At 42.3% G+C, this 26,344-nt stretch overlaps 2 protein-coding genes across 4 annotated transcripts in view; one reads left to right on the top strand and one right to left on the bottom strand.

Moving 5' to 3' along the window:
• LOC144264177 (uncharacterized) overlaps window positions 1-10,525 on the top strand; it is a 51,701-nt gene extending 41,176 nt beyond the window's left edge. Inside the window, exons 2-3 of the mRNA XM_077815648.1 lie at window positions 9,909-9,955; window positions 10,332-10,525. Of these exons, the coding sequence (XP_077671774.1) occupies window positions 9,909-9,955; window positions 10,332-10,470 (186 nt within the window). The 3' untranslated portion in view covers window positions 10,471-10,525. The remainder of the gene's footprint in view (window positions 1-9,908; window positions 9,956-10,331) is intronic.
• Window positions 1-26,344, bottom strand: part of SCFD2 (sec1 family domain containing 2) — a 309,403-nt gene that overhangs the window by 134,481 nt on the left and 148,578 nt on the right. Inside the window, exon 6 of one of the 3 annotated variants that reach the window (XM_077815639.1) lies at window positions 21,233-21,361. The exons of the other annotated variants lie outside the window; for them this stretch is intronic. Coding sequence (XP_077671765.1) covers window positions 21,240-21,361 — 122 coding nt within the window. The 3' untranslated portion in view covers window positions 21,233-21,239. Of the gene's footprint in view, window positions 1-21,232; window positions 21,362-26,344 lie in introns of those variants that run through there. 3 annotated transcript variants of the gene reach the window in all.

Here is a 26,344-nt window from a genome sequence, read left to right as displayed (position 1 = left end):
AGGAGGGAGTCTACATAGCCAGACAATCCTGCTGTCAGGGTGCCAATGCCTGAGATGATGGGGCACCCAGGATTTCCAGGTTTATGGATCTTGGGTAGCAGATAGACTATCCCAGGTCGGGGTTCCAGGGGTGTGTCTGTGCGGATTTGATCTTGTGCTTTTTCAGGGAGTTTCTTGAGCAAATGCTGTAGTTTCTTTTGGTAACTCTCAGTGGGATCAGAGGGTAATGGCTCGTAGAAAGTGGTGTTGGAGAGCTGCCGAGCAGCCTCTTGTTCATATTCCGACCTATTCAGGATGACAACAGCACCTCCTTTGTCAGCCTTTTTGATTATGATGTCAGAGTTGTTTCTGAGGCTGTGGATGGCATTGTGTTCTACATGGCTGAGGTTGTGGGGCAAGTGATGCTGCTTTTCCACAATTTCAGCCCGTGCACGTTGGCGGAAGCACTCTATGTAGAAGTCCAGTCTGCTGTCTCGACCTTCACGAGGAGTCCACCTAGAATCCTTCTTTTTGTAATGTTGGTAGGGAGGTCTCTGTGGATTAGTATGTTGTTCAGAGGTGTGTTGGAAATATTCCTTGAGTCGGAGACGTCGAAAATAGGATTCTAGGTCACCACAGAACTGTATCATGTTCGTGGGGGTGGAGGGGCAGAAGGAGAGGCCCCGAGATAGGACAGCTGCTTCTGCTGGGCTAAGAGTATAGTTGGATAGGTTAACAATATTGCTGGGTGGGTTGAGGGAACCATTGTGGCATGTAGTAGTTTAGAAAGTTTAGTGTCCTTTTTCTTTTGCAGAGAAGCAAAGTGTGTGTTGTAAATGGCTTGTCTAGTTTTAGTAAAGTCCAGCCATGAGAAAGTTTGTGTGGAAGGTTGTTTTTTTATGAGAGTATCCATTTTTGAGAGCTCATTCTTTATCTTTCCCTGTTTGCTGTAGAGAATGTTGATCAGGTGGTTCCACAGTTTCTTTGAGAACGTGTGGCACAAGCTGTCAGCATAGTCTGTGTGGTATGTAGATTATAATGGATTTTTTACCTTGTTACAGTTGTTAAAGCAATTTAATAACTTGAGGATGTTGCCCAGTCAGTCAGTCATTCTGGTAAGAACTGGCAATAGATTTTTTCCCTCCTCATGGCAATTAGGGTTGCCAGCCCTCTAGGATTGTCCTGGAGTCATAATGTCCTGTGATGAAACCTCCAGGAATTCATTTGACCAAAGTTGGTAACCCTAATGGCAATTCCATGAGATATTTTCATATTTGGATACAAAATAAAACAGCTATAGTGCTAAACTTTTTCTATAAGTGATACGTTAAATGTATTTAACAAGTACAGAAGATCATAAATATAAATGTGCTGTTGCCATAACTTAAAAAATATAATGTGTGTTTACAGTTTTGATTGTATGATGGATTTTTGCTCATAGATATGAGTCTGCATAAATATATTTATTTATTTTGATTTAAACATGCATCCATTTAAAGCTCTGGGCACATGTGCAAAATATTAATACAAATTCCATACAACACACATACCGTTCCAGTGTCTAACATTAAAATCCATCCCTACATCCCCCTGTCCAATATTCAGACTCTCTCGCCACACCCTCAGCTCCACTCAACCCTTCACCATTGCCAACCCCTGGAAAAGGCCTGGGAAAACAGCTAAGTTTTGTAGAGTGACCGGAAGGTCACTAAATATGTGCTCTCGCAGAGGAAAAGGGTAATATGGGGAGGGAAGATTGTTTCCGAGTACAGTGCCCTGCTCCCAGGCACCTCTACTTTAAACAAGAGAGCTATCAATTCAAGTGGCTTGATCAGAGTTGAAGAGAGAGACAGCCAATATCCAAACCATTTTGAGTTGACAGGCCAAAAATAACACCTGAAACTTCTGTCAGAGAGCAGCTGGCTGTGAAGGCCGATAGTAAAGCACTGGTATCATATGCTACTTCTGTGAAATATCCCTTAACAGGCACACAGTTGCATTTTGTACTAGCTGAAATTACTGAATTATTTCAAGGTGTACCCTCCTGTGGAGCACAACGCTGTAACCTAACCTCATAGTGACCAAGGCATGTTATATCTAAGTGTTGTCTTATAATTCAAATGCAAGTTCTGTGTAGCAGGGGTTGTCATTTTAAAAAGTGTCAGTGCATTGCCTAGCATAATAGGGCAGTCACTAGAGCTGTCTGGGAAGTTTTTGTTGACGCATTTTTTGTTGGGAAATGATTTGACAAAATCATAACTTTTTTTGGACTTGACTAAATCTTCAGTTGGAAGGTTTCTGAGGCCCAGGACTGAATTTTGGATTAAAACCGGGGGCGGAGGGAGGTAGAAAGAGAGAGCGAGAGCGCGTGCATGCTCAGAATAGCCTGGTGGTTAGGGCACTCACCGAGGATGCCCAGCTTCAAGGCCTTGCTCTGCCCGATTCAAACCAGGGATTTGAATTTGGGTCTCCCACATGCCAGATGAATGTCCCAAATATCAGGCTATTGGCTATTCAGGGGTCTTTCTCTGTTGCTGGCTTTCACAGTAGAGGGGTGCTCTGCCTGATTTGAAGCAACGACTTGAACCTCAGTCTCCCATACTCCAGGCAAGTACTCTAACCCCACTGGGCTACTGGAATATTTGTGTATGGGGGGTACATTCTCTCTCTCTCTCTCACACACACACACACAAAGATTTAGAAAGTTCTTGCTTTTGTTTTGCAGAAACAGAAAATGTGCTCAAACCTTGAAATTGTTCACTAAACAGAATTCTTGTTTTCCAGCCAACAGTGACCTCTAGGTGCTCCCACAATACAAATAATAATAATAATATTGGATAACTGATGAGGTGCACATCTACTTTTTCTGCTCCAATGTAAGAGATCCTTGGGCTGTGATGTGGATTTTGGTTTCTTATTCTGATTATTCTGTTTAATAACCCATTGATCACAAGTAGTAGGAGGCAAAAGTAAAATGTCTAGTTTTGTGCAATAAACAAACGTTAGAAAGGGCAAATTCCCATTCTACTGTAGGAAATATCTTCAAGAGTATCCTGCTCCATGGTTAACAGAATTACTACAGGGTTTAGCTCGAAAGCATTACCCACAGCTCTAAGATCAAGTATATCTCGCACCATTTTTTAAAAATTTTCACTTTATTTTCCAAGATTTAAAATGAGATTCCACAGACAGGGAAAGCCACTGATTACTCTTGCTGTCAGAAAGGGTAAGTAGAGTAAATTAGGTTGAATAGAACAGGATATTTGGACATTTTAAATAAACCTAAAATATGTATGAAAATAGTCAAAATTCTACATAAATCTTAACTGAGTTTACATGGATAATATTATACAATCAGCTTAAAAGCTTCCATAAAAAGTAAGTGTTAACTTAAGTCAAAATTTACTGGCTAAAAGCCACTTTTTCTCCTGAAAGACAGATTGATATTAGTATGCTCTCAGTAGTTGCAAGCATCTGAGTGCAGACTATATCCCATCCACCTTCTTTTTAGAGAGCTGGGAAAATCTAATTGGTAAACACTGAACTTTTATTTTAATCTTTATGCAAGATACTATCGTTGGCAAAGCTGAAGAAAAGAAAACTCTTCTTATAGCCCCGTTTAACTTCAGACGGATGTGCGTGCTACAAAGCCAGTGAAGTGATAAATAGGTTCTGGCAGCATATTCTTCCTACCTTGAGTAGTATTACAGTTTATCATTGGTGTTGGCCATTCAGTACAGGAAACAGGGGAAGTAGTGTGGTGTTGTCTCAGTATAAATTCACAGATACTTCATAGAATTCTTTGGCAAATACTCAGTATGGACTAAAAAAGCATAAAAAGTGGCTTTATTTAAGGAGAAGATTCATCTCAAAGGATCTGCTAGTGAACTCAGAGAAGGGGAAGCCCAGGCTTGGGTTAAAATAGCTAGTTTATTCACTTCTTCACAGGGCACAATAGCTTTACTGATTCACTCCACAAGTCATTTGCTAATTTTGCACCTTGGAAATGGTTAGACACACATACAAATTAACATCATTTACCACTCTTAACACAAAGTAGGATCTTTTCAAACCAAATCATAGATAAAATATTTTCACAAATGTTTTATAACAGCTATTTATAGCACCTTTTCCAATAATATTGTAGTCTAAGGGCCCTATTTCCTCACTCTCAGTAATTACTCCTGCAAGCTGTGTTATTGGATGCAATGGAACAATTTACATACGTTCTACTCAACTAAGGGTTGCAGAATCAGCCCTTCGTGATTTCCAAAGCTCTTTTTTGCGAATGAAATCTATGATTCATAAAATCTCTTTTTAAATTAATCCTATACCAGATTTCAAAACTCTCAGCTATCAACAAAATATAAACTTTTAGCTAATTCTTTTGCAAATAATTCTAGAAGTAGAAATAGAGCCCACTCAATACACTTTCCCTAAATCCTGGGTTATTTTCCCTTACCAAAGGGTTTTAGACGACATCATTAATTTGAGAAGTTAGAAAAAAATTGTTTGAAACTAACATTATGGGCCAAATTTATCCTGATGTAACTCTACTGAAATTAATGCAGAGGCTCCAGCAATTAATTTGGCTCTATGTGTTTAACACTTGTCATTTGATTTAAGAATAAAAAGGTGCCAAATTCCTTGACACTTTATTTATATTTAATCCAAACAATAGCATGAGCATTTACATCTGCAGGATTCTTTGTGGGAAGAATAGAGTATATACACTACAGTATAATGAACATCACATGTAAGGAATATAATATGTAGCAAAATATTAAAAATGCACAAAGTTCTTTGTAATGCAGAATTTATCAGCTGGCTATTACTTTTCTTTTTGCAAGTGAACAGCACAATAAATTATAAATTTCTTACATTCAGTATACATTCTGTGCTGCAAAATATGATAAAGATGAAGTAGAAGCATAGGAAAAATATTTTACTGTTTCTGAAGTTAAAAAAGAATAACAAATTTTAATTCCTATTAAAATTAAGGAAGAAAAATGTAAAAATCGAGCCCAATTTCATTAACATGTACAGGGTTATAAAATATATTGTATAATACTGACGTAAAATCATTCATATGACTTATGTACTTTATTCCTCTCTGTAATAACCTTGCTGAATTTGGGACAGTGTTTTGAAGTGTATTGTTATACAGGGGCGGTTTAGACAGCCAAAAAGAAGGCCATGACAGGGAAAGGTCTGGGAACCTCAGATACACCGGAATGAAGGGGAATTGTGTCTGCACTTTCAATTTGGGGCATAGTTCCAATTCTTCCCCAGTGTAATAATTCACAGCTCTAGGGCCCTTTTAGATCCTCTGCTGCCTCTGGGTATGCAGACTGTAACTTCTCTAACATGCAAACTTTACCACAGCTATCCATTCTATCATAACCTGTAGGCTGGTTTACTGAATGAACTTTTGGGGCAGTTCAGAAGCTTCATGTGGGCAGAGCACAGCAGCCTGCTTTCTGAATGGGATAGGTCAAGGTAAGGCCATAACTAAAGCTGGCTAGAAAACAGCAGTACTGTTTCACAAAACATTTTGTTTTTGTTCCAATGCATAATGAAAACAAGATCTTTAGAAAGTTTCACAAAACAGAGGGAGAGGGGGAGAATGAGGTCAAGAGAGGAGAAACCGCTATTATGCTTACCGTCAGAAAGGGTACGTAGAGTAAATTGGGTTGAACAGAACAGGATATTTGGACATTTTAAAAAACAGAGTATGTCTGACCTACTTTCTGGTCAATCCTGGGTTACAGAGAGTTAGAACATGGGCAGCAGGTATCATAGGCTGGGGGAAACAAACAACCAGGCGTGGCCCCACCCACGCTTCGCCCCCAGCCCCGCCCCTGCTTCCTGTTCTGCATGGCTCCAGTCCTCCTGTGCCATGGCCCCAGCTCAGCCTGGGGCCACACCTCCCGCCCTCCCGGCGCTCTGGGTCTGGGGAGGCTGCGGCCGCACCAGCCGCCCTCCTGGCGCGGGGGGCATGGCTGTGGTGGTGGGGCTCTGGCGGGGATGGTGGTGCAGAAGGGGCGGGGCCTCAGGTGGATGGGGTAGGGCTGTGGCTAGCCTCCCCAACCTGGTAATTCACATGCTGCCCATGAGTCAGAGTATCTCGCTCTGAGCATGTTTATTAAATGACAGCTTCGAAACTATAACCAGAAATTACAAAAGGGACAGTATATGGATACAAAAAGAAAACACCCAAACCCTCCACACCTCAAACACATTGTCCTGAGAACTAAAAGTGAATTTGACATCATAAGCCCCCATGCCAACTGCCATTTTGCTGAACTCATCAGTTTTTTCTCAGTCATTACTAGTAACTGAATGACTGTACAAATAGTTCCAACTAAAGTTTCAGGTGAGTCATCCTGTGCCTGAAAACAGGCCAAGTAGCAGGTCTGCCATAGGTAATATAAAACTGCTGCATTAAGAACTGTGAGGGTCTCAAAGAAAATACTTGGCAAAAGTCTATCCTTCCTTATCAAGACAGATGCAGAATATTCTGAGAAAAATCCAAAAGCCAATTGTCCATAAGTCTGGCCATGCAACAGGGAAACTCTCAGTTTTGAGGACAGCAGATCCCTAATAATGACATTAAAGGAGCAGCAGAGTAAAAAGTGTTCCATAATCTCCTCTGATCCAGAGCAGCCTTCCTCAGGCAGCCTCTGTCTACTATGTGCGTCCCTCGTAGGTTGCCTCTGACATACAATTTACCATCAAATACCTGCCACTATATATCCCTATTCTTGAAGGGAGCTCTTATTTCAATGATATAAAAACAATCTTCTGGACAATTCAATATTGTCATCTGATGTTCTGAAAAACATTCCTTAAGCAATCTCTGGGATAGCGCTATCCTCAACTGTGAGCCACCATGTTGGAGTGCTGTTACCTGAATTTGCCAATGGGAAATACATCTTATATCAAGTTTATATAAGAAGAAGCCTGCAGGGCTGTTGTGGGCAAATATACCTTTTATGCAGCTGCATCCTTGTGATGGGGTATACAAACCCTACACCAAGCAAGAAGGGGTTAAGGAACAGTGTTGGCAGGCAGCCCACCCCTACTGCATCTGTGAGGTGTGCCAATCTTGGGGGAAGAGCCTTGAAAAGGGAGAATCCCAGGGAGGAGCATACCAGAGAACCAAGCTATCTTAGGTTAACCATGAGCACAGACAGCTGGAAAGTTTTTCCTGATATCTAGCCTTTCTTGCTGCAAATAAAGATGATTACTTTTTGTCTTATCATTGGTGGACACGAAGAACAATTGATCACCATTTTGATTAAAAAAAAAGATAAATGATAAAGAATGATACAAACCACACATTAAAAGGATTAAAAACTGGCTAACTGATAGGTCTCAAATTATAACCGTAAATGGGGAATCATCGAGTGTTTCCAGTGGATCCTGCAATAATCAGTTCTTGGCCCTATACTATTTCATGTCTTTATCAGTGACCTAGAAGAAAACATAAAATCATCACTGATAAAGTTTGCAGATGACATAAAAAGTGGGGCACTGTACAGAGAGATCTAGATTGCCTGGTAAACTGGGCACAAGAAACAATATGCATTTTAATATGGAATAAAGAATGTAGGCCATACTTACAGAATGGGGGACTCTACCCTGGGAAGCACTCACTCCGAAAAAGATTTGGGGCTTATGGTGGATATCAGCTGAACATGAGCGCCCAGTTGTGGTGATGTTGTGGTGAAAAGAGCTAGTGTGATTCAGAGATGCATAAACAGGGGAATCTTGAGTAGTAGTAGAAAGGTTATTTTACTTCTGTATTTGGCACTGATGTGATTGCTGCTGGAACACTCTGTCGAGTTCTGGTGCCCACAATTCAAGAAGGATGTTGATAAATTGGAGAGGGCTCATAGAAGAGCCACAAAAATGATTAAGGATTAGAAAACATGCCTTATAGTGATAGTAGTTTGATCTATTTAGTTTAATAAAGAGAAGATTAAAGGGTTATAGGTAAGATTTCAGTCTGTAAGTACGTACATAGAGAACAAATATTTGATAATCAGCTCTTCAGTCTAGCACACAAAAGAAATACATGATCCAAAGACTGGACGTTGAAGCTAGACAACTTCAGACTGGAAGTTAGACTACATCCTTAATGGTGAGAGTAATTAATCATTGGAACAATTTCCCAGGTGTCATGGTGGAGTCTCAATCATAGACAATGTTTAAATCAAGATTGGATGTTTTTCTGAAAGATATGCTCTAGAAATTATTTTGGAGAAGTTCCGAGGCCTGTGCTATACAGAAGGTCAGATGAGAATAATGATCATAATGATTCCTTCTGGCCTTAGAATCTATGAATCTTTCAACCACCCTCTTTTTTACAACCCTTTACATATTTGAAGACTGTTATGTCACCCTGTAGCCTATATATCTATATCAATATATCTATACCCAAAAGAGGGCTCATCATGAACTGTAAATCCTCTGGCAGAACAAAGGAGCATCCTGAAATCCCTATCCACAAAGCCTTGCTCTTATTCCTGTTGACCACTATTCTGGTTGTAGCTGAGTAATTGTTTAAGGTGTCAAAAATACATCTTTATATTCTGTACTGCCCACCAGCACTGTGACATCCTCTGCATGAGCAAATATTTTCACTGATGCAGTAAAATTCTTCTCCCCACAATCCATACTTTTAAGATCTGAAATCCTCCATTACCATGCACTGTCCACAACAAAGGGTCCAGAGGGAAAAAAATACAACAATGGATTAAAGGGACAAGAGAAGGTTACTCACCTTGTGCAGTAACTGGAGGTTCTTCGAGATGATTGTCTCTGTGGATGCTCCACTTTAGGTGTCTTGGTGCCCTGTGCTTCTAGACAGAGACTTGTGGTAGCAGTGCCCCAGTTGTCCACCCATGCACAACACCCCCGTCTTGCGCCACTCCAAGCAGCTACCACATACGCGCAGCCAACCTCCACCCAGTTCCTTCTCTACCCCAGAGGTTCGAGCCAAAACTCCGAAGCAGAGGGGAGGAGGGTGGGTAGAGTGGTGTGAGTGGCATGAACTGCCTTGTCATATGTCAGTGCTTTTAGCAGACAGTCGTCTAGATAGGCGAATATGGTCACACCCTGCTTGCGAAGATGTGCTGATGCAACGGCCAGTACTTTGGAGAAAACCCTTGGAGCCGTAGAAAGGCTGAAGGGAAGTACCTTGTATTGATAGTGTAGGTTGCACAGAGTGAATTGTAGGAATCTCCTGTGCATTGGGTGGATAGTGACGTGAAAGTAAGTGTCTTGTAAGTCAAGGGCCAAGATCCAATCTCCTTTCTCCAATGCTGGAATTATGGTTGCTAGGATTACCATCTTGAAGCGCTGTTCTCACAAACTTGTTCAGTTTGCCTAAGTCCAGAATGGGCCTCCCTCCACCTGTTTTTTTCAGAGTGAGAAAGTAATGTGAGTAGAACCCCTGACCCTTGTGCTGAACCGGTACTGGTTCCATAGCACCTAATTGCAGGCGATGGTGTATTTCCTGCTGTAATAGGTACTTGTGAGATGGGTCCCTAAAGAGGGACAGGGAAGGGGGGTGGGTTGGTGGAACGGAAAGAAAGGGATGGAATAGCCCTTTTGGATAATTTCCAGAACCCACTTGTCTGTGGTGATGGTTCTCCAGACTGGGTAAAAGGGTATAAGGCGCTCCCCAAATGGGCTGGAAATTAGCGGTGACTCTGGAATTGGAGAATGTGGGGCTCTCATGTCCTTGACCAACACTTCAAAATATTTGCCTAGAAGTGGATGGCTGAGACATAGACGACTGCTCCTGCGTCTGAGGGTGTCTTGTCTGGCGCTGCTTGTGGCATTGATCATAACGTTGTTGAGGTTGAGTGTATGGGGCAGGACGGAATTGTTGAATCTGCCCTGTTTCTTTTTGTTCTCAGGGATATAGATTCCAAGTGTCTTCAGTATTGCATGGGAGTCCTTCAGGGTGAGTAAGGAGACATCCGTGCTCTCTGCAAACAATTTTTGCCTGTCAAAAGGTAAGTCCTCTACTATCACCTGAACTTTCCTGGGAAGCCGGAGAGATGGAGCCATGAAGCCCTCCGCATGAGAATGGACGTGGCGATGGAGCAGGTCACCGTGCCAGCAGAACCCAGAGAAGCCTTCAGGGCACTTCTGGCAATGCGGAAACCTTCTGCTATATCAGCTTTATAGTGTTCTTTTTTGTCAGCTGGGATGTGCTCAATAAAAGAGGACATCTGAGAAAAAATAGTGTGTGTATACTTGGCCAGTAATGCAGAATACTTTGCTATGCAAAACTAGAGGGTCGCCAATGAATTTTTGGTGTGGTTTGTGTTTCCCAGATTAACAGGATTTAGGTGGGAAGGATATGACAGATACAGAGGTGGCAGTGGGAGTGACCCATGTAGCAGAAGACACAATGAAGATGACTGGATGTGGAAGCTGTGGTATGTACATGATCCTGGAGGGGGCACCTGGTAAGAGTTTTGTCTGCATGAAGTGCCGTCTGATAGAGCTGATGGAGGAAAAGATCCGAGGTTTGGAGATGCAGGTGGAAAGTCTGGTAGAGTTTAGGAAGGGGTTTGAGCAGATTATGGAGCAAAGACATGAGGTATCTGAAGGGAAAAGCTCAGACTTGCAGATGGAAGCAGGACTAGGGAATTCTGAGGGGAGACTGGGTGAGGAAAGTGGTCGGTGGAAGCATGTGACTAAAAGAACTAGGCAGAGGAAAAGACGGGCTAGTGAAGGAGAAATAGAGCTTAAGAATAGGTTTGCAGAGTTGGAAAATGAGGAAGGGGCTCAGCAGGTAGTCACTGAAGGTGACAGGGCAAGGAAGAAGAGAAGAGAGGTTAGTCCTATAGGAAAAGGGGAAGAGTTAATGGAGATTACACCAAATATGAGCCCCAGGAGGATACAGGATGGGTTAAAAAGGATTACAAGGGAGAATGGGAATGGAAAGAACTTGCAGCCAGAGGGAACAGGGGATAGACTGGAGAATAGCACAGTCACTAGGAAAAGGCAGGTCTATGTGATTGGGGACTCTTTACTGAGAAGAATAGATAGGCCTGTAACCAGAGCTGATCCAGAAAATAGGAGGGTGTGCTGTCTTCCGGGTGCTAAGATACGGGATGTAGACCTGAGGTTGAAAAGGATTCTAAAGGGAGCGGGAAAGAATCCCCTAATTATCCTTCATGTGGGAACAAATGATACGGCTAGATTCTCGCTGGAAAGTATTAAGGGAGACTATGCTAGGCTGGGGAGGACGCTTAAGGAAATTGAGGCTCAGGTGATCTTTAGTGGGATTCTGCCTGTTCCTAGAGAAGGGCAACAAAGGTGTGACAAGATTATGACTATCAATAGATGGCTTAGGCAGTGGTGCTATAAGGAGGGCTTTGGGATGTATGGCCATTGGGAGGCATTCATGGATAGAGGACAGTTCTCTCGGGATGGACTTCATCTGAGTAGGGAAGGAAATAGACTTCTAGGATGGAGGCTGGCACAACTGATTAAGAGAGCTTTAAACTAGGAATTTGGGGGAGATGGTTGGGAGATGTCCAGGTAATCTCCACGCCAGAATTAAACATAGAGTGGAAAGAAAATGAAGTAAGAGTGGATACAGCTGTAGGTAGGAGGAAGGGCAGTGTAGATACAAGTCTAATAGGTTATACTGGTAGTAAAATAACCGTGCCTAATAGGGTACAGAATGTGAGTGAGGCTAAACAGCAAAAATTAAGATGTTTGTACACTAATGCAAGGAGCCTAGGTAACAAAATGGAGGAACTAGAGTTACTGGTGCAGGAAGTGAAACCAGATATTATAGGTATAACAGAGACCTGGTGGAATAGTAGTCATGACTGGGCTACAGGTATTGAAGGGTATGTGCTGTTTAGGAAAGACCGAAATAAAGGTAAAGGTGGTGGAGTAGCACTGTATATCAATGATGAGATAGAATGTAAAGAAATAAGCGATGAAATGGATATGACTGAGTCTGTCTGGGCAAAAATTAAATTGGGGAAGAAAACTATTAGAGCCTCCCCTGGGATAGTGCTTGGGGTGTGCTATAGACCGCCGGGATCTAATTTGGATATGGATAGAGCCCTTTTTAATGTTTTTAATAAAGTAAATACTAATGGAAACTGTGTGATCATGGGAGACTTTAACTTCCCAGATATAGACTGGAGGACGAGTGCTAGTAATAATAATAGGGCTCAGATTTTCCTAGATGCGATAGCTGATGGATTCCTTCAGCAAGTAGTTGCTGAACCGACTAGAGGGGATGCTATTTTAGATTTGGTCTTGGTGAGTAATGAGGACCTCATAGAGGAAATGGTTGTAGGGGATAATCTTGGCTCAAGTGATCATGAGCTAATTCAGTTCAAACTGAATGGAAGGATTAACAAAAATAAATCTGCAACTAAGGTTTTTGATTTCAAAAGGGCTGACTTTCAAAAATTAAGGAAATTAGTTAGGGAAGTGGATTGGACTGAAGAATTTATGGGTTTAAAGGTAGAGGAGGCCTGGGATTATTTTAAATTAAAGCTGCAGAAGCTATCGGAAGCCTGCATCCCAAGAAAGGGGAAAAAATTCATAGGCAGGAGTTGTAGACCAAGCTGGATGAGCAAGCATCTTAGAGAGGTAATTAAGAAAAAGCAGAAAGCATATAGGGAGTGGAAGAAGGGAGGGATCAGTAAGGCAAGCTACCTTATTGAGGTCAGAATATGTAGGGATAAAGTGAGACAGGCTAAAAGTCAAGTAGAGTTGGACCTTGCAAAGGGAATTAAAACCAATAGTAAAAGGTTCTATAGTCATATAAATAGGAAGAAAACAAAGAAAGAAGAAGTGGGACCGCTAAAAACTGAGGATGGAGTGGAGGTCAAGGATAATCTAGGCATGGCCCAATATCTAAACAAATACTTTGCCTCCGTCTTTAATAAGACTAAAGAGGATCTTAGGGATAATGGTAGCATGATAAATGGGAATGAGGATATGGAGGTAGACATCACCATATCTGAGGTAGAAGCGAAACTCAAACAGCTTAATGGGACTAAATCGGGGGGCCCAGATAATCTTCATCCAAGAATATTAAAAGAATTGGCACAAGAAATTGCAAGCCCATTAGCAAGAATTTTTAATGAATCTGTAAACTCAGGGGTTGTACCGTATGATTGGAGGATTGCTAACATAGTTCCTATTTTTAAGAAAGGGAAAAAAAGTGATCCAAGTAATTATAGGCCTGTTAGTTTGACATCTGTAGTATGCAAGGTCTTGGAAAAAATTTTGAAGGAGAAGGTAGTTAAGGACATTGAAGTCAATGGTAAATGGGACAAAATACAACATGGTTTTACAAAAGGTAGATCGTGCCAAACCAACCTGATCTCCTTCTTTGAGAAAGTAACAGATTTTTTAGATAAAGGAAACGCAGTGGATCTAATTTACTTAGATTTTAGTAAGGCGTTTGATACGGTGCCACATGGGGAATTATTAGTTAAATTGGATAAGATGGGCATCAATAGGAATATTGAAAGGTGGATAGGGAATTGGTTAAAGGGGAGACTACAACGGGTCCTACTGAAAGGTGAACTGTCAAGTTGGAGGGAGGTTACCAGTGGAGTTCCTCAGGGATCGGTTTTGGGACCAATCTTATTTAATCTTTTTATTACTGACCTGGGCACAAAAAGTGGGAGTGTGCTAATAAAGTTTGCAGATGATACAAAGCTGGGAGGTATTGCTCATTTAGAGAAGGACAGGGATACCCTACAGGAGGATCTGGATGACCTTGTAAACTGGAGTAATAGGAATAGGATGAAATTTAATAGTGAGAAGTGTAAGGTCATGCATTTAGGGATTAATAACAAGAATTTTAGTTATAAGCTAGGGACGCATCAACTAGAAGTAACGGAGGAGGAAAAGGACCTTGGAGTATTGGTTGATCATAGGATGACTATGAGCTGCCAATGTGATATGGCTGTGAAAAAAGCTAATGTCGTCTTGGGATGCATCAGGAGAGGTATTTCCAGTAGGGATAAGGAGGTTTTAGTACCGTTATATAAGGCACTGGTGAGACCTCACCTGGAGTACTGTGTGCAGTTCTGGTCTCCCATGTTTAAGAAGGATGAATTCAAACTGGAACAGGTACAGAGAAGGGCTACTAGGATGATCCGAGGAATGGAAAACTTGTCTTATGAAAGGAGACTCAGGGAGCTTGGCTTGTTTAGCCTAACTAAAAGAAGGCTGAGGGGAGATATGATTGCTCTCTATAAATATATCAGAGGGATAAATACCAGAGAGGGAGAGGAATTATTTAAACTCAGTACCAATGTGGACACAAGAACAAATGGATATAAACTGGCCACTAGGAAATTTAGATTAGAAATTAGACGAAGGTTTCTAACCATCAGAGGAGTGAAGTTTTGGAATAGCCTTCCGAGGGAAGTAGTGGGGGCAAAAGATCTATCTTGCTTTAAGATTAAACTCGATAAGTTTATGGAGGAGATGGTATGATGGGATAACATGGTTTTGGTAATTAAATATTCATGGTAAATAGGCCCAATGGCCTGTGATGGGTTTTAGATGGGGTAAGATCCAAGTTACCTGGGAAAGAATTTTCTGTAGTATCTGGCTGATGAATCTTGCCCATATGCTCAGGGTTTAGCTGATCGCCATATTTGGGGTCGGGAAGGAATTTTCCTCCAGGGCAGATTGGAAGAGGCCCTGGAGGTTTTTCGCCTTCCTCTGTAGCATGGGGCACGGGTCACTTGCTGGAGGATTCTCTGCTCCTTGAGGTCTTTAAACTACAATTTGAGGACTTCAATAGCACAGATATAGGTGTGAGGTTTTTTTTGTAGGAGTGGTGGGTGAAATTCTGTGGCCTGCGTTGTGCAGGAGGTCAGACTAGATGATCATAATGGTCCCTTCTGACCTAAATATCTATGAATCTATGAATGAATAGGCTTTCCTGCCAAAGAGGTCTAGGCGTTTCCTATCTTTATTATAGAGCGTGGTTTGGTTTGATGTTGCTTTCCCCTTTGATTAACTGCCTCTACCACCAGTGAGTTTGGAGTAGGGTGGGTAAACAAAAACTTAGCCGGCACATAGTACTTCTTGTCAGATCGCTTACAAGAGGGTGGGGCCATGGCTGCAGTCTGCCATACGGTTTTTGCTGGGTCCAGGATGGCAGCATTAATGGGCAGTGCTATCTTGGCTGACAAAGAAGCTTGCAATATATCTGTCAGCTTACTCTGAGTCTCTGGTAACTCAGCCAGTGAGATGTCTAATGAATCAGCTACTCTTTTAAACAAATACTGAAAGGATTTGAAGTCATCTCCCGATGTGGGGGGAGGTGGCATTATTGTTTTGTCCGGAGACGAAGTCAGGACGTGGGTAGGTGGGAGGGTGTCACCCTCCGGCCTATCCACAGATTCTTCAGCTTACTCCTCCAGCAGTTCTGGGGAAGCTGGAGCAGATGGCGGAGGCGATCACTGTGTCCTGGACCTAGGTGGATTCAATGGCTGGGTGTTTGGGGCTCTGTATAATGCCCAGAGGTCCCAGTATGCCCACTGAGGTGGGAAGGCCATGGGAGGGGGCATCCATTGTGGGAGTTGCCAAGTCATGCCCTGTGACTGAGCAGGTCCAGGTTTAGGAGAGGGATGGTGAGGTGTGCCCACTCCTGTCTCCACTTCCTCCTCTTCATCCCTGGAGACGGGAGGGGCCAAGCCAGCAGGCGTAGTGATAAAGCTTGGCCCTGTCCTGGCCAGGGTGCCAGGGTGCCATCGGTGCCAAAGAGCAGAGTTCCCGGGGTGGAAGCAATGAGTAGGTCCGCATGGCTGACAAACTGTTGTGGTACTGGGAGACTCGGTGCCGACAGCGCAGGCAAGCTCAGCCTGGGAACCAGAGTGAGCGTTGTCGGTGCCGCAGACTTGTCAGATTGTATTGGTGCAGCAGGCAGCGCCATAGTGCTGCTCTGTGCCTGAGGTTTCTGTTCCCTCAGTGCCGAGCTATGAGGCTTAGTTTTGCTGCTATGAGAGCGAGACTGCATAGGGTCTTTTGCTCCTTGGGACGGTCCCGGTGCCTCATGGTTCGGCACTCTGGGTGCCATCAGTACCAGGGCAGTTTTTGCCGTCAGGCGTTGCTGTTTTTGGAGGCGAATCCCAGTGTGGCAAGGAGTGAGACCGCTTTTTTTATGGCTTTGGTAGGACCAGGGTCCTTAGCAGCCATTTTTGCAGAGGACCCCATATCTGAGGCAGCTGCAGGTGAGGACTAGTGAGGAGGTGTCCTGGACTCGGGGTCGGAGGCGGGTTGGAGGGATCTCTCCATCATTAAAAGTTTTAATTGGAGGTCCCTGGCCTTTCTTGTCCGCGCTGTGAGTTTCTTGCAGCAGGGACACATTTGGGTAACGTGTGTCTCCCCCAGGCAACGGACACACTGCAAGTGGCTGTCTGTCACTGGTACTGAGAATCTGCACATCAGACAGCGCTTGAAACCTGGAGAGCCAGGCATGTCCGAGAGGCTAGCTGAATGAAGAATGGGAATAGTCCCGGTCTAATGCCTCTTCAGCGGCTGCCCGCCAGAGGCGGGGAGAAAAACGGGGAAAGTTGGTTTTTTTTTTAATGTGAACACAAAAGAAAAATGAACGGAGAGACGAACAATGAGGAAAATTAACTGAGAAAAGGGCAGAGATTAAAGGAATATGAAAGTAGATAATGGCGCTGCTGTCGTTCCAACCGAAACCAAAGGTGGTAGAGAAGGAGCTGGGTGGCGGTTGGTTGCCACATAAGTGTAGCCACTTGGAGCAGCGCAAGACGGATGCTACACGTGCGCAGCCAACCAGGGCACTGTAAACAAAAATCTCCGACTAGAAGCACAGGGTGCCAAGACACTTAAAGTGGAGCACCTGCAGGGACCCTCCTCAAAGAAGAACCTTTTCCTACCGCAGAATGTATCTGTGTAACCTATCCCCTCTGTCCATGTACTACAGCAATGTATAGTACATGAACATATAAGATCTGTAGCCAGCTAATAAACTGCAGAGGAATACACTATTAAGACAGGACCAACCGTACATAAGGTAGATTTACACTATTGACACCTCTGGCCTGACCCAAGGCCAAAACGTAACTCTCCCATTCTTCCTGTTGCTCAATTTCAAATACGTCCTGCAAATTACACTGTAACCCTGCACTGCATAAGACTGACTGGGATAATTCTCTTGCTATTTTCTCCAATCTCTTGACTAGAATGGAAAACAAAATTTTGTAATCCTTGCGCAAAGGGGCAATAGGCCTCCAATTCTTGATATCTTTAAAATCCCCTTTTTTGACCAAAAAATATCAAAATGCCTCCAGAAAAGGAAGATCCGAATGAGCGTCTAGTTAAGGGTAATTGCAAGCCCATGAAAGTACCATAGAAAGGGGAATCAATGAACTTCTCATAAAATTCTGCTGTCAACCCATCAGTCCCCGGGGAAGTCTCCTCCTGTAATGACTAGATAGCTGCATGAAACTCCATCTCCTCTATTGGCCTCACAAGTTAGTCCTGTTTCTCATCTACCAAAGCTAGAAAGTCCACTGTACAATTCAAAAACTGCTGCTATTGAAAAGGAGGAATGGTCTGTCCCAGAAAGAGCTCACTGTTATATTCCTGAACTATCCTCAACACACCAGCAAACCTCCTGCAGGCCCACCCAGTAATAATACTACCACATCCCACTACATTCCCTTTTCAAAATATACCAGAGAAGGATGCCCTACCTTTTGTCCTAAAGTCCTTGGCAAATTTAGGTGAATCCAGCTTTCTCCTTCGATACTGAACCATTTCCTTCTTAACTTCTTTTCAGACCTTCATATGTCCATGCATTCCCTAGCTTTCAATTGACTATGAAGATCTCTCAAGTGACTTTGCAATCAGTCATATAGAGATGCCCTGAAAAGGAACATAGAGAGACCACCAGGTTCTACCTGGACAGTTCCCACCATTCCATCTGGGATGCCAAAGAGTCCTGAAATGTTTCTTGTTCCATACATATGCATACAACTTTTGTAATTTCAACTGTATTATCAAGTAAACAGGTATTCAATTTACAATAACTCTGGCCAAAAGTCCATGTCCTGTTCTCCCCAACTTCAATTTAGACCAAGCAGCGGTTAGAGAACTCTACAGGCTGTTCTCCACATTGTCCAATTATCGTCCAACCGCTGACCCAAGAGCCCTCTGAAAAATGTGAAATCTCCCTCTCTTCTTAAACAAGTGTGCCCCAAAATGTCCTTTAACCCTGCAGCATCACATAGTGCTTGTAAGTTTCATCAATTTGCAACCATTCTGGATGTTTTGCTCTGTTGGTCACTGCAGCTAAACAATTAAAATCGCCTTTAAAAAAAAAAACAGTTGTTGAGCCATCGACAAGAAAGCAACAACCTCTTTAAAAAGATTTTTCCTCAGCTTCTGACATGGTGGGTGGTAGATAATTACACAATACCTTACATCCAAAAAGAAATCAATTTGTAACCCCCTTCCTGCTGTTCTACTACTGTTCTGCTGTTCTACTACCCTCTGAACCAGTACTGCGTAAGTATTAAACAGTACCTCTCCATCATAAGTAGCAGGCCCAGGAGACCAAAAAGATACATGTTCTTCCTCCAATCTCACCGAGCTCCCAAAATGTTGCACCTAGATGCCCACTAGATCTAATTCATGCCCTTTCAAAAACTTAATCATCTGCCTCTATTGCAAACTCAGAATGGAGACCATGTTCCAACTTGCTATTTTCAGTACCATTTTAAAAAAGGCTCAGGTCTGAATGGTCACAAATAGTTGTGATCCTCACCTACTTGACTGCCATGTTGATGCTCTTAATTCCTCCAATTTACTCCTCTCTCTCTCTCTTTCTCTCTTTCCTTTTGCCACTTTTTTCTTGTTGACTGGTTCATTACTCTCAACTGGGGGAGCTCCCCAAGTCCCCAGATCCTAATCCCAACTCAGAGTTTTCTTTCTGAAGTTGCGCAAGCCTGGTAACCGCCGCAATCCCCATCCCCCAAGAGATGTGCTTCTCATGTGCCCAAAGACTCCTCTTTACTCTCCCTCGCCTAAGACAGTACCTAATACAGAAAATCCATTACCCATCTGAAGTGTGAACATGCTGTGTGGTTCACATAATGGGGGCTGCCCACATTTAATATAACCCCAGCATTCTCCTGGGATCCTGTCTTTCCCATTCCAATTTCATGAAACTCTCCTCTTCCTAAAGTTGGGCAGAGTAAAACCTGCTCTCCAACTAGAAAGTATGCCGTATCTGTAGCATATCCATCCCTGGTGAGATTCCCGCATAACCAACTGTGCCTACAGATGTTCCCTCTCAAGTTTCATCTTCTCCCCTGCCCCTTTGGTTCTATCTGATAGTCTCCCCCTTCTTACGAGAGCTCATCCCAATCTGACTCTCAATGGTTCTTATTTACTCTCCCTGACCCCTTCTGAATCCTGTATCAGGAAAGGACAAAAATCAGTCCTTTCCCCAAACATAGAGAGTCAATGACATTCAAAAAAGGGCCCTCATCACTTCTTGTAGGGCTGCTCAGAATCCTCTTACCCCCTGGCTCAGAGAAGAAGAAATGTTTGTACAAATGGGAATGAAATCTTTCCCTATTGTGCTATGCCTCTAGGCACTGTTTATAAACACGTCCACACCTCTCCCATACACATTGCAGCTAATGAAATCCCTGTTGTCCTCAGTCTTCTGGGCATGTGATCCACAGTGCACACATTGCCTCACCCCACAACCAGCACTCGGTAGAACCACAGGTAAAACAAGAATGTGGTTGCCTGGGATACTCACAGTAACTCCATTCTCAACCTGTCCCTCCATCCTGAATCCTTTCCTGCTTCCTCTACCACAGAGTTCCCAAGCCAGCCTCCCCACTCAAGATACCTTTGACCTGGGAGCAGAAACCCCCAGATACCACAGGAACAAGGCTCAAAATATCAGCCACTAATCCTCTGCTAGCACCACAGGATCTACCAGCCTGTGCAAATTTCTGCATCAGACTCCATACAAACAATTGATGATTCTTCCACCATTACATCCACAGGACTCACTGGAGGAACAGCACCTCCTCCAACTCTACCACTGCAGGCTGCAGCCATCTTGGCAGGAAGAGGAAATGAAAGCTCTCTCTCATTTGACCCGTGGTTGAAATCTATACGTTTCTGAGAAACATTTTGGTTTTGACAAAATGGCATTTTTTGATAGAAAAGTCTTTTTTGTAAACATTTCCGTGAGCTCTATCTGTAAGGTTTGCATTACATGTGCTACACTGGCTATCTATTCAGATCCACTTACAAATCAAGGTGTTATTCTCAATTTAAAATTCGACATGGGTCTAGGATCCTGTGGTCGGATACTGAGTATCCCAGTATCCGACCACATTAGCTGAGGTCCTCTAGGCTGTCAATGCCTGGAATTCAGTTTTCCCAGGTCAGCAGAAGGGCATTCTTAGCTGCAAGCCCTCAGTTTCTGAACTGATTCCTCCATGACTGCCTGTCAGAGCTTTACTTAGGCAAGAATCAGATCAGGATGCGAGGCTTTTTTGTTCGGTCAGGCCTGTGGCTGAACAATATTTTATTTTCTATTCTTTTTGTTATGTTTTGCTCTGGTAGATTGGATCTCCTAGGTGTGTTTTACTGAACGGCACAGTTGTAAGTTTGGAGCTCTGTATGTTTTTAATAATTACTGTTTGCTGCCTTGGTACTTTTGTTTTAAACAGTATGAAAGGTATCAGATAAAGAAATTAAATGAACAACAGAATGAACTGAATGAGATAGATTCAAAACTGTAATAAAATATGCACATAAAAGTGCCACAGATGTAACAGGAAAGGAAGTAAAATCAGAAAATAAAAGATTTTCAATATATTTTTGAATTAGGGAAATGCCTCCAGCTATCAGAAGAATACCGCAACAATTTGTAAAAATGGCAGCACATTGCTCCATGCTATTAAAGTCAGACAGTAGACTAGCAGTGAGATAACAACAGCTGCAATATATATGAATTAGTGGTAACTCAGCATACATAGCAGCACGCTGTAGGGTGAAAGAGAAAAGAGCAATGCTTTTGATAAATCCTCTAACACGCAATGATTCACAAATTTCAAAATGATGACACAATTCCAGACTCCCTCAAACAGTGGAAAAAATACACAAACCCTGTCTTGGCTACAACAGCATCTATGCATATTTCAGCTGATTCTTTTGACTCCCAGATTTCAACAGTGGTTAACTTGAGAAAGAAGCAGAGTCATCCTTATCACGTTTAATTGGTCCAAAAGATGCACATGTTCGAAGAGAACAAGGAGTGCTTTCACCGACCTCAGGACTGGAACTTTTACTATTGGCAGACAAAGAAAATATTTCATTAGCATACAAACCAAGGCAGCTCCTGTAACATGAAATATAATCATGCAGGAGTATTGCATTGAAATGTCATATAGTGCTGGTGAAATCCTGGCCCCACTAAAGTCAATGGGAGTTTTGCCATTGACTTCAGTGCTGCTAGGATTTCACCCTGCATTTCTCTCTCTCTGTTTATTTTTACAATAGCTTTTTAAAAAATTCTTTTGAATCTTTATTAGTGAAGGTAACCAACAGGGTCACTGGCCGATCAACGTACGTTCTCCCCCTTTTTCCTAATACTTCAGCAATTTGTTTCAGTAACACCACTGCATGTGACAGTTATTAGAGCACAAATCTATGTTGGATACTTGCTAGCTCATCAGGTCCAGCAGTGATGAGTCAGCTTGACAAATGGCCAGAGTTCAGAGTCTTTCCATAAATAATGACTTCGTCTTGTCAGTTGTTTTGGCCTCCACTGTACAGTAATATGTTTCCAGAGCAGATGGGGCAGCTCTCGTCTGCCATTCTCTGTCTTTAGAACTTCCTGTTCAGTGGTATGGTTCTCATCAACATTGATTCTGCAGAGAACACCTACTTTATAAGACTGATTATTTATTTATTTATTTATTTTTAGCCAAAAGGAAAATGGCTGAATATTTATGTAGGTTAAAAGACTTAAGAAAATAAAATTAAATTAAAAAAAAATAAAGAACTCTGAGTGAAAGTTTTAACTATGATATTAGTTTCAATTGACAACAGTTAGGCCTTGTAAAAGCAGTTTTTATCAGGTCTGTATTTCATCATACATCATTAAAAACTATATGTTTTTGCTGTGCAATTGCCTTTTTATGATTTTCAACTCTTGCTCATATAAATGTATTTTCAACCACATACACCTACAAATCCTACAGTGAAAGTCATTAAGATATGTATTGGTTCCTTCTGCCTTTTAATGTCTGGGCCCAATTTTCAAAGCAGACTCTAGCATTGCTCCTGCAATATTTATGAATACATCAACATGCAATCACAAAACACTATATTTATTAATGTATGTACATTTGCCTGTGCAGTTGTCCAGTCTGCATGCACAAAATGCTCATAACTCTGTAGATGCATGTTAGAGGCCTCCTTAGAAATGTGCTTCTTTGCATCCATATGTCCCTGAATGTGAGAGATCTGGGGAATGGATTATAACAGGAATTTCTGTGAAGTTATTCCTCAAAGCAGAATGCAGAGTTTTGCATTTACAATTTTTGTTGCTTATGGAGATTTAAAATTACATGCACATAGTCAAACCCTGAGAGGACCAGGACAGAATTAACTTGAAAAAAGAAAATTACAAAGATATATATATTTCTAAAAGCTTACAAACTTGGGGCTTCATGCTTGTCTCTGCTCCGCAGTGCAGAAGGGAGCAGCAAACTGGAAATAAGGGCCCAAAGAAGTCTATACCCACAAAAGGCGGAGAGCAATGTCGACATGGCAGACTACCCCTCTTCCTTCACAGAAGCCCATTTGACAGTATATGCTCCATGGGATTTCAAGGCACGTGCCAACAGGACAGGAGACAAAGGAACTAGAAAGCATCCTCTTGGAATCCCTGATGGAGGGAGGGGCTTTTTGTGGAGATGTAGGTAATGGGTCTCCTACACTGAGGGACAGGCCAAGCAGAACTGTGGAAGATGCCAGTATACAGTGTGCAGGCCCAGGGATCTACAGGATTATGCTACAGAACCTCCGGCTCCACTGAATTTGGAGACTGTGCTCCTTTTCTGAGCCCCAGAGTGATGAGTGCAGGATAAATGCATAGATAGGCAGGGCTTCAAACTCTTCCCTCTTCAGAGAAGAATCTGGCTGGAACAACACAAGTGTGAACTCAACGAGTTCCTCATTCACTTTCCCCCCACTCCTGTGAGCTGATCTGTGGAAGAAGAGAATTAGGCATGTGACGCTTCCCCTTGCTTCCTGCCCTTTCCCCTGCCCTTCCGTCTGTTAAAAGCGTGTGTCAGATAGTGAAAAATTATTGCATTTATGATATGAGCAATCCAAACTACGGAGTGCTGACTGTACTCAAGCAGACCTGTTAGACCTGCACATCCTTATTTGTCAGACTTACAATGGAAGTCCCAGTGATCTATATTTTGACTGCAAGGCTGCCTCTAAGAATCCATTACTGACTGAAGTTTGAGCCACACAGCTACTACCAGAGATCTAGCTTTGCAGGAGGGGAGTCTGTCTGCGCAACGATCTCCTGTCTTGGGTTCATTTGGCTTTGCAGTTTCAGCAAGCAACACATATTGTGGTAATCTAGTCAGGGCTTCCAGTTTCTGGGGAAGGAGCATTAGCAGCTGGCTGAAGCCATGTATTTCCAGCAAATAATGATACTATGAAATACCGAAATAAGACATTTTGCCTTGTAGTCTTACAGGTAAATTGAAGGAGAGGGGAATCTGTATGGTTTGAGAAGCCCCTTCCTGACTTCTGACAGTTTCATTTTGCAACCTTAGCATTCTTGTGAAAATTATTTTAATAAATATTTGCAAAAAAGTTACAAATGGAGCACCGCTCCATCTTGATTAAAAAAAAACTATTTCACTTGTAGGGTACTAAGGAGTTGCAAATAGGGGTGTGCAAGATGTTCACAACGGAACCTGAAATAATGTGTAACTTGTCTGATTGATAAGTGTGCTAATGTTCATAAACTCACATCAGTTAGTGGATTTGCATGAAAATTCAGATAAGCCTGAACTAGAACTTCATTACTGTGTGTCTCCTCTCAAATATCAAGAGGATTCAGAGTGAAAATCACTTTTAGACTGAGATCAAGCAGGGAAAATTTCAATCCAAAAGGAAAGCTTTTGAGTAAGTTCTAAGCATCTGAAAACAGGGCTTCAGAATGGAACAGCCAGTACGACCTAATTAAGTAAAATTAAATTTGTATGGTACAGAAGTAATTCTATATTTAAAATTAAGGACAATATGTTCCACATATATCTCCTACATTTAGCCAATTGGCTTCGTAACTTCAATTTGAGAAAGAGAAAAAATTTCCTCTCCATATTTTTCAATGACTATCTTGCTATCTACAGTGAACTACTAGGCACAATGAACTTTTTATAATGCAGTTTAAGTTTCTAAAAATTATATTTTTGGCCCAAATAATAGAAATGTGTGGAAAACCAATCTTGTTTGGCAAACGGGAAAAACTTCCCATGCATATTGCCCAAAAGGATATGAAAATATTTGTCCTGTCTACTGGATGGCTAAACAGTTTCCCAGAGGAAGTTGCATGACCTGAGGTAGGGTAAACTTATAAAGCATTGATACTTAAAGATTGCTTCAGGTCCATAATGGAAAATGGCTTTCTGAAACCATCTACATTGACAGTTGGCAAACTGCAGTCCATCACAGAAGCAGAGGATATATCTGCACTGGCAGACAAACTCTTTGACTTCAAATCTATAAGTTTCTGAAAAATGAAGATGCTCAAACATATCAAAATATCCTGGAGATTTCTGGTGTTAAAGAGGGACATTCATTTCCTTGCACCTTTCAGGAAAGCTCTGTTTAGTATTTAATACCCGCAATGAGAGTTCCAGGAAAAAGTGCTGACTTTCACACTTTCCAGGGCTAGGTATTGGAATTACCATGAACCCTAAAGTAAGGGGCAATGCCCCAGGAGTACGCTGGGGACTAAGCTGTGACTAGTATCACAATTCAGTCCTTGCTTCCCCTTCCTCTTGGGGGAAAGTGAGGTAGGCCACGTGAGCTGCACTGATCGGTGCATGGGGAGAGGCGGTTTGGGGCTACACACTGTCTATCTGTGCAGGAGGGGGAGCAGCAGCCCACAGAGGCTGCTGCACAGGTCACAGGCAGCTCATAGTCAATCTCTGTAGAATTTAAGACAGCCACAGGGCATGTTTGCAAATGCTCTATAGGATCTCAAAACACATGTGTATCTCCAGCACTGACCCAGAGGATATATTTTTTTCCACACTTGCTTATGACACTGATATAGCCACTGTAAATTGCAGCATTATGTTATATATTTATATTAATGAGCACCTATCCTTGTAAGTTGGCAATTTCATGCCCCAAGAGTTCTAACAATGAAATTCCTTAGTCTGCCATATATCTGGAAACCTCTCTTTCTGCTGTGTAAGCACGACATATTCCCCTTAGCTGTTCTGTTCGCATGCAGAGACATTCTTGTGGCAATCAGTGAGAAAACACGAGGGGACCCTGGTCATTCCAGACATTGCTTCTACCCATCTCTCAGAAAAACAGCCACTAAACAGAGGCATTATTTCTTTGGAGAATTTAATTAGCTAGTATCCTTCAGAACATAATCAACTTTTGTGGCCTAGCATTTCTCATTGCCCAAACTGAAACTAGGCCAGAGTGGGCTCGGAAGCAGGCACTTATTTAACAGAGTCTAAAACCACAAGACATAGGAGGACTCCAATGGTCCTTACTTCTTCCCTTGAGGCAAAGGGAATGGAACTGTTATTGAATGTTCAGAAAACAGGAAAGGGATGTGGGAAGCTCTCATTTAACTCTCTGAAACTATTTTTGATTGTCAGTAGATATATCAATGTCCAGTTTTCAAACACGCTACATGAACTTACATAAGGCATATCTAGGCAATGATCTTTTAATGCAAACATTTCTCCTGAGTATATTAAAGCTGGCCCTGTGTCAAGCAAGAGACCTGGGAAACCCTTTTCTCCTCCCTGATGAATGAGTTAGCTATGTTTGTAAGTGAAGGAAATACCTACGGCAGTATTCTTTCATGTCCATTGATTAAATGCTATCTGTTACTGAACTAATTGGAAAGCTTTGATACATAATGTGCGCAAGACTATGCTCTGTTTAACTGCCTATGAAACAGAAATTATACCCACCACTAAATCTGCACTTGAAATAATATTTCAAACTGCTATTTATCTTAAAGCAGGGAGTGGACAGAGCCTATTCA

This window comes from Eretmochelys imbricata, chromosome 4 (genome assembly GCF_965152235.1).
Source record: "Eretmochelys imbricata isolate rEreImb1 chromosome 4, rEreImb1.hap1, whole genome shotgun sequence".
NCBI lineage: Eukaryota > Metazoa > Chordata > Testudines > Cheloniidae > Eretmochelys > Eretmochelys imbricata.
This window is presented reverse-complemented; position numbering and strand designations above follow the sequence as displayed.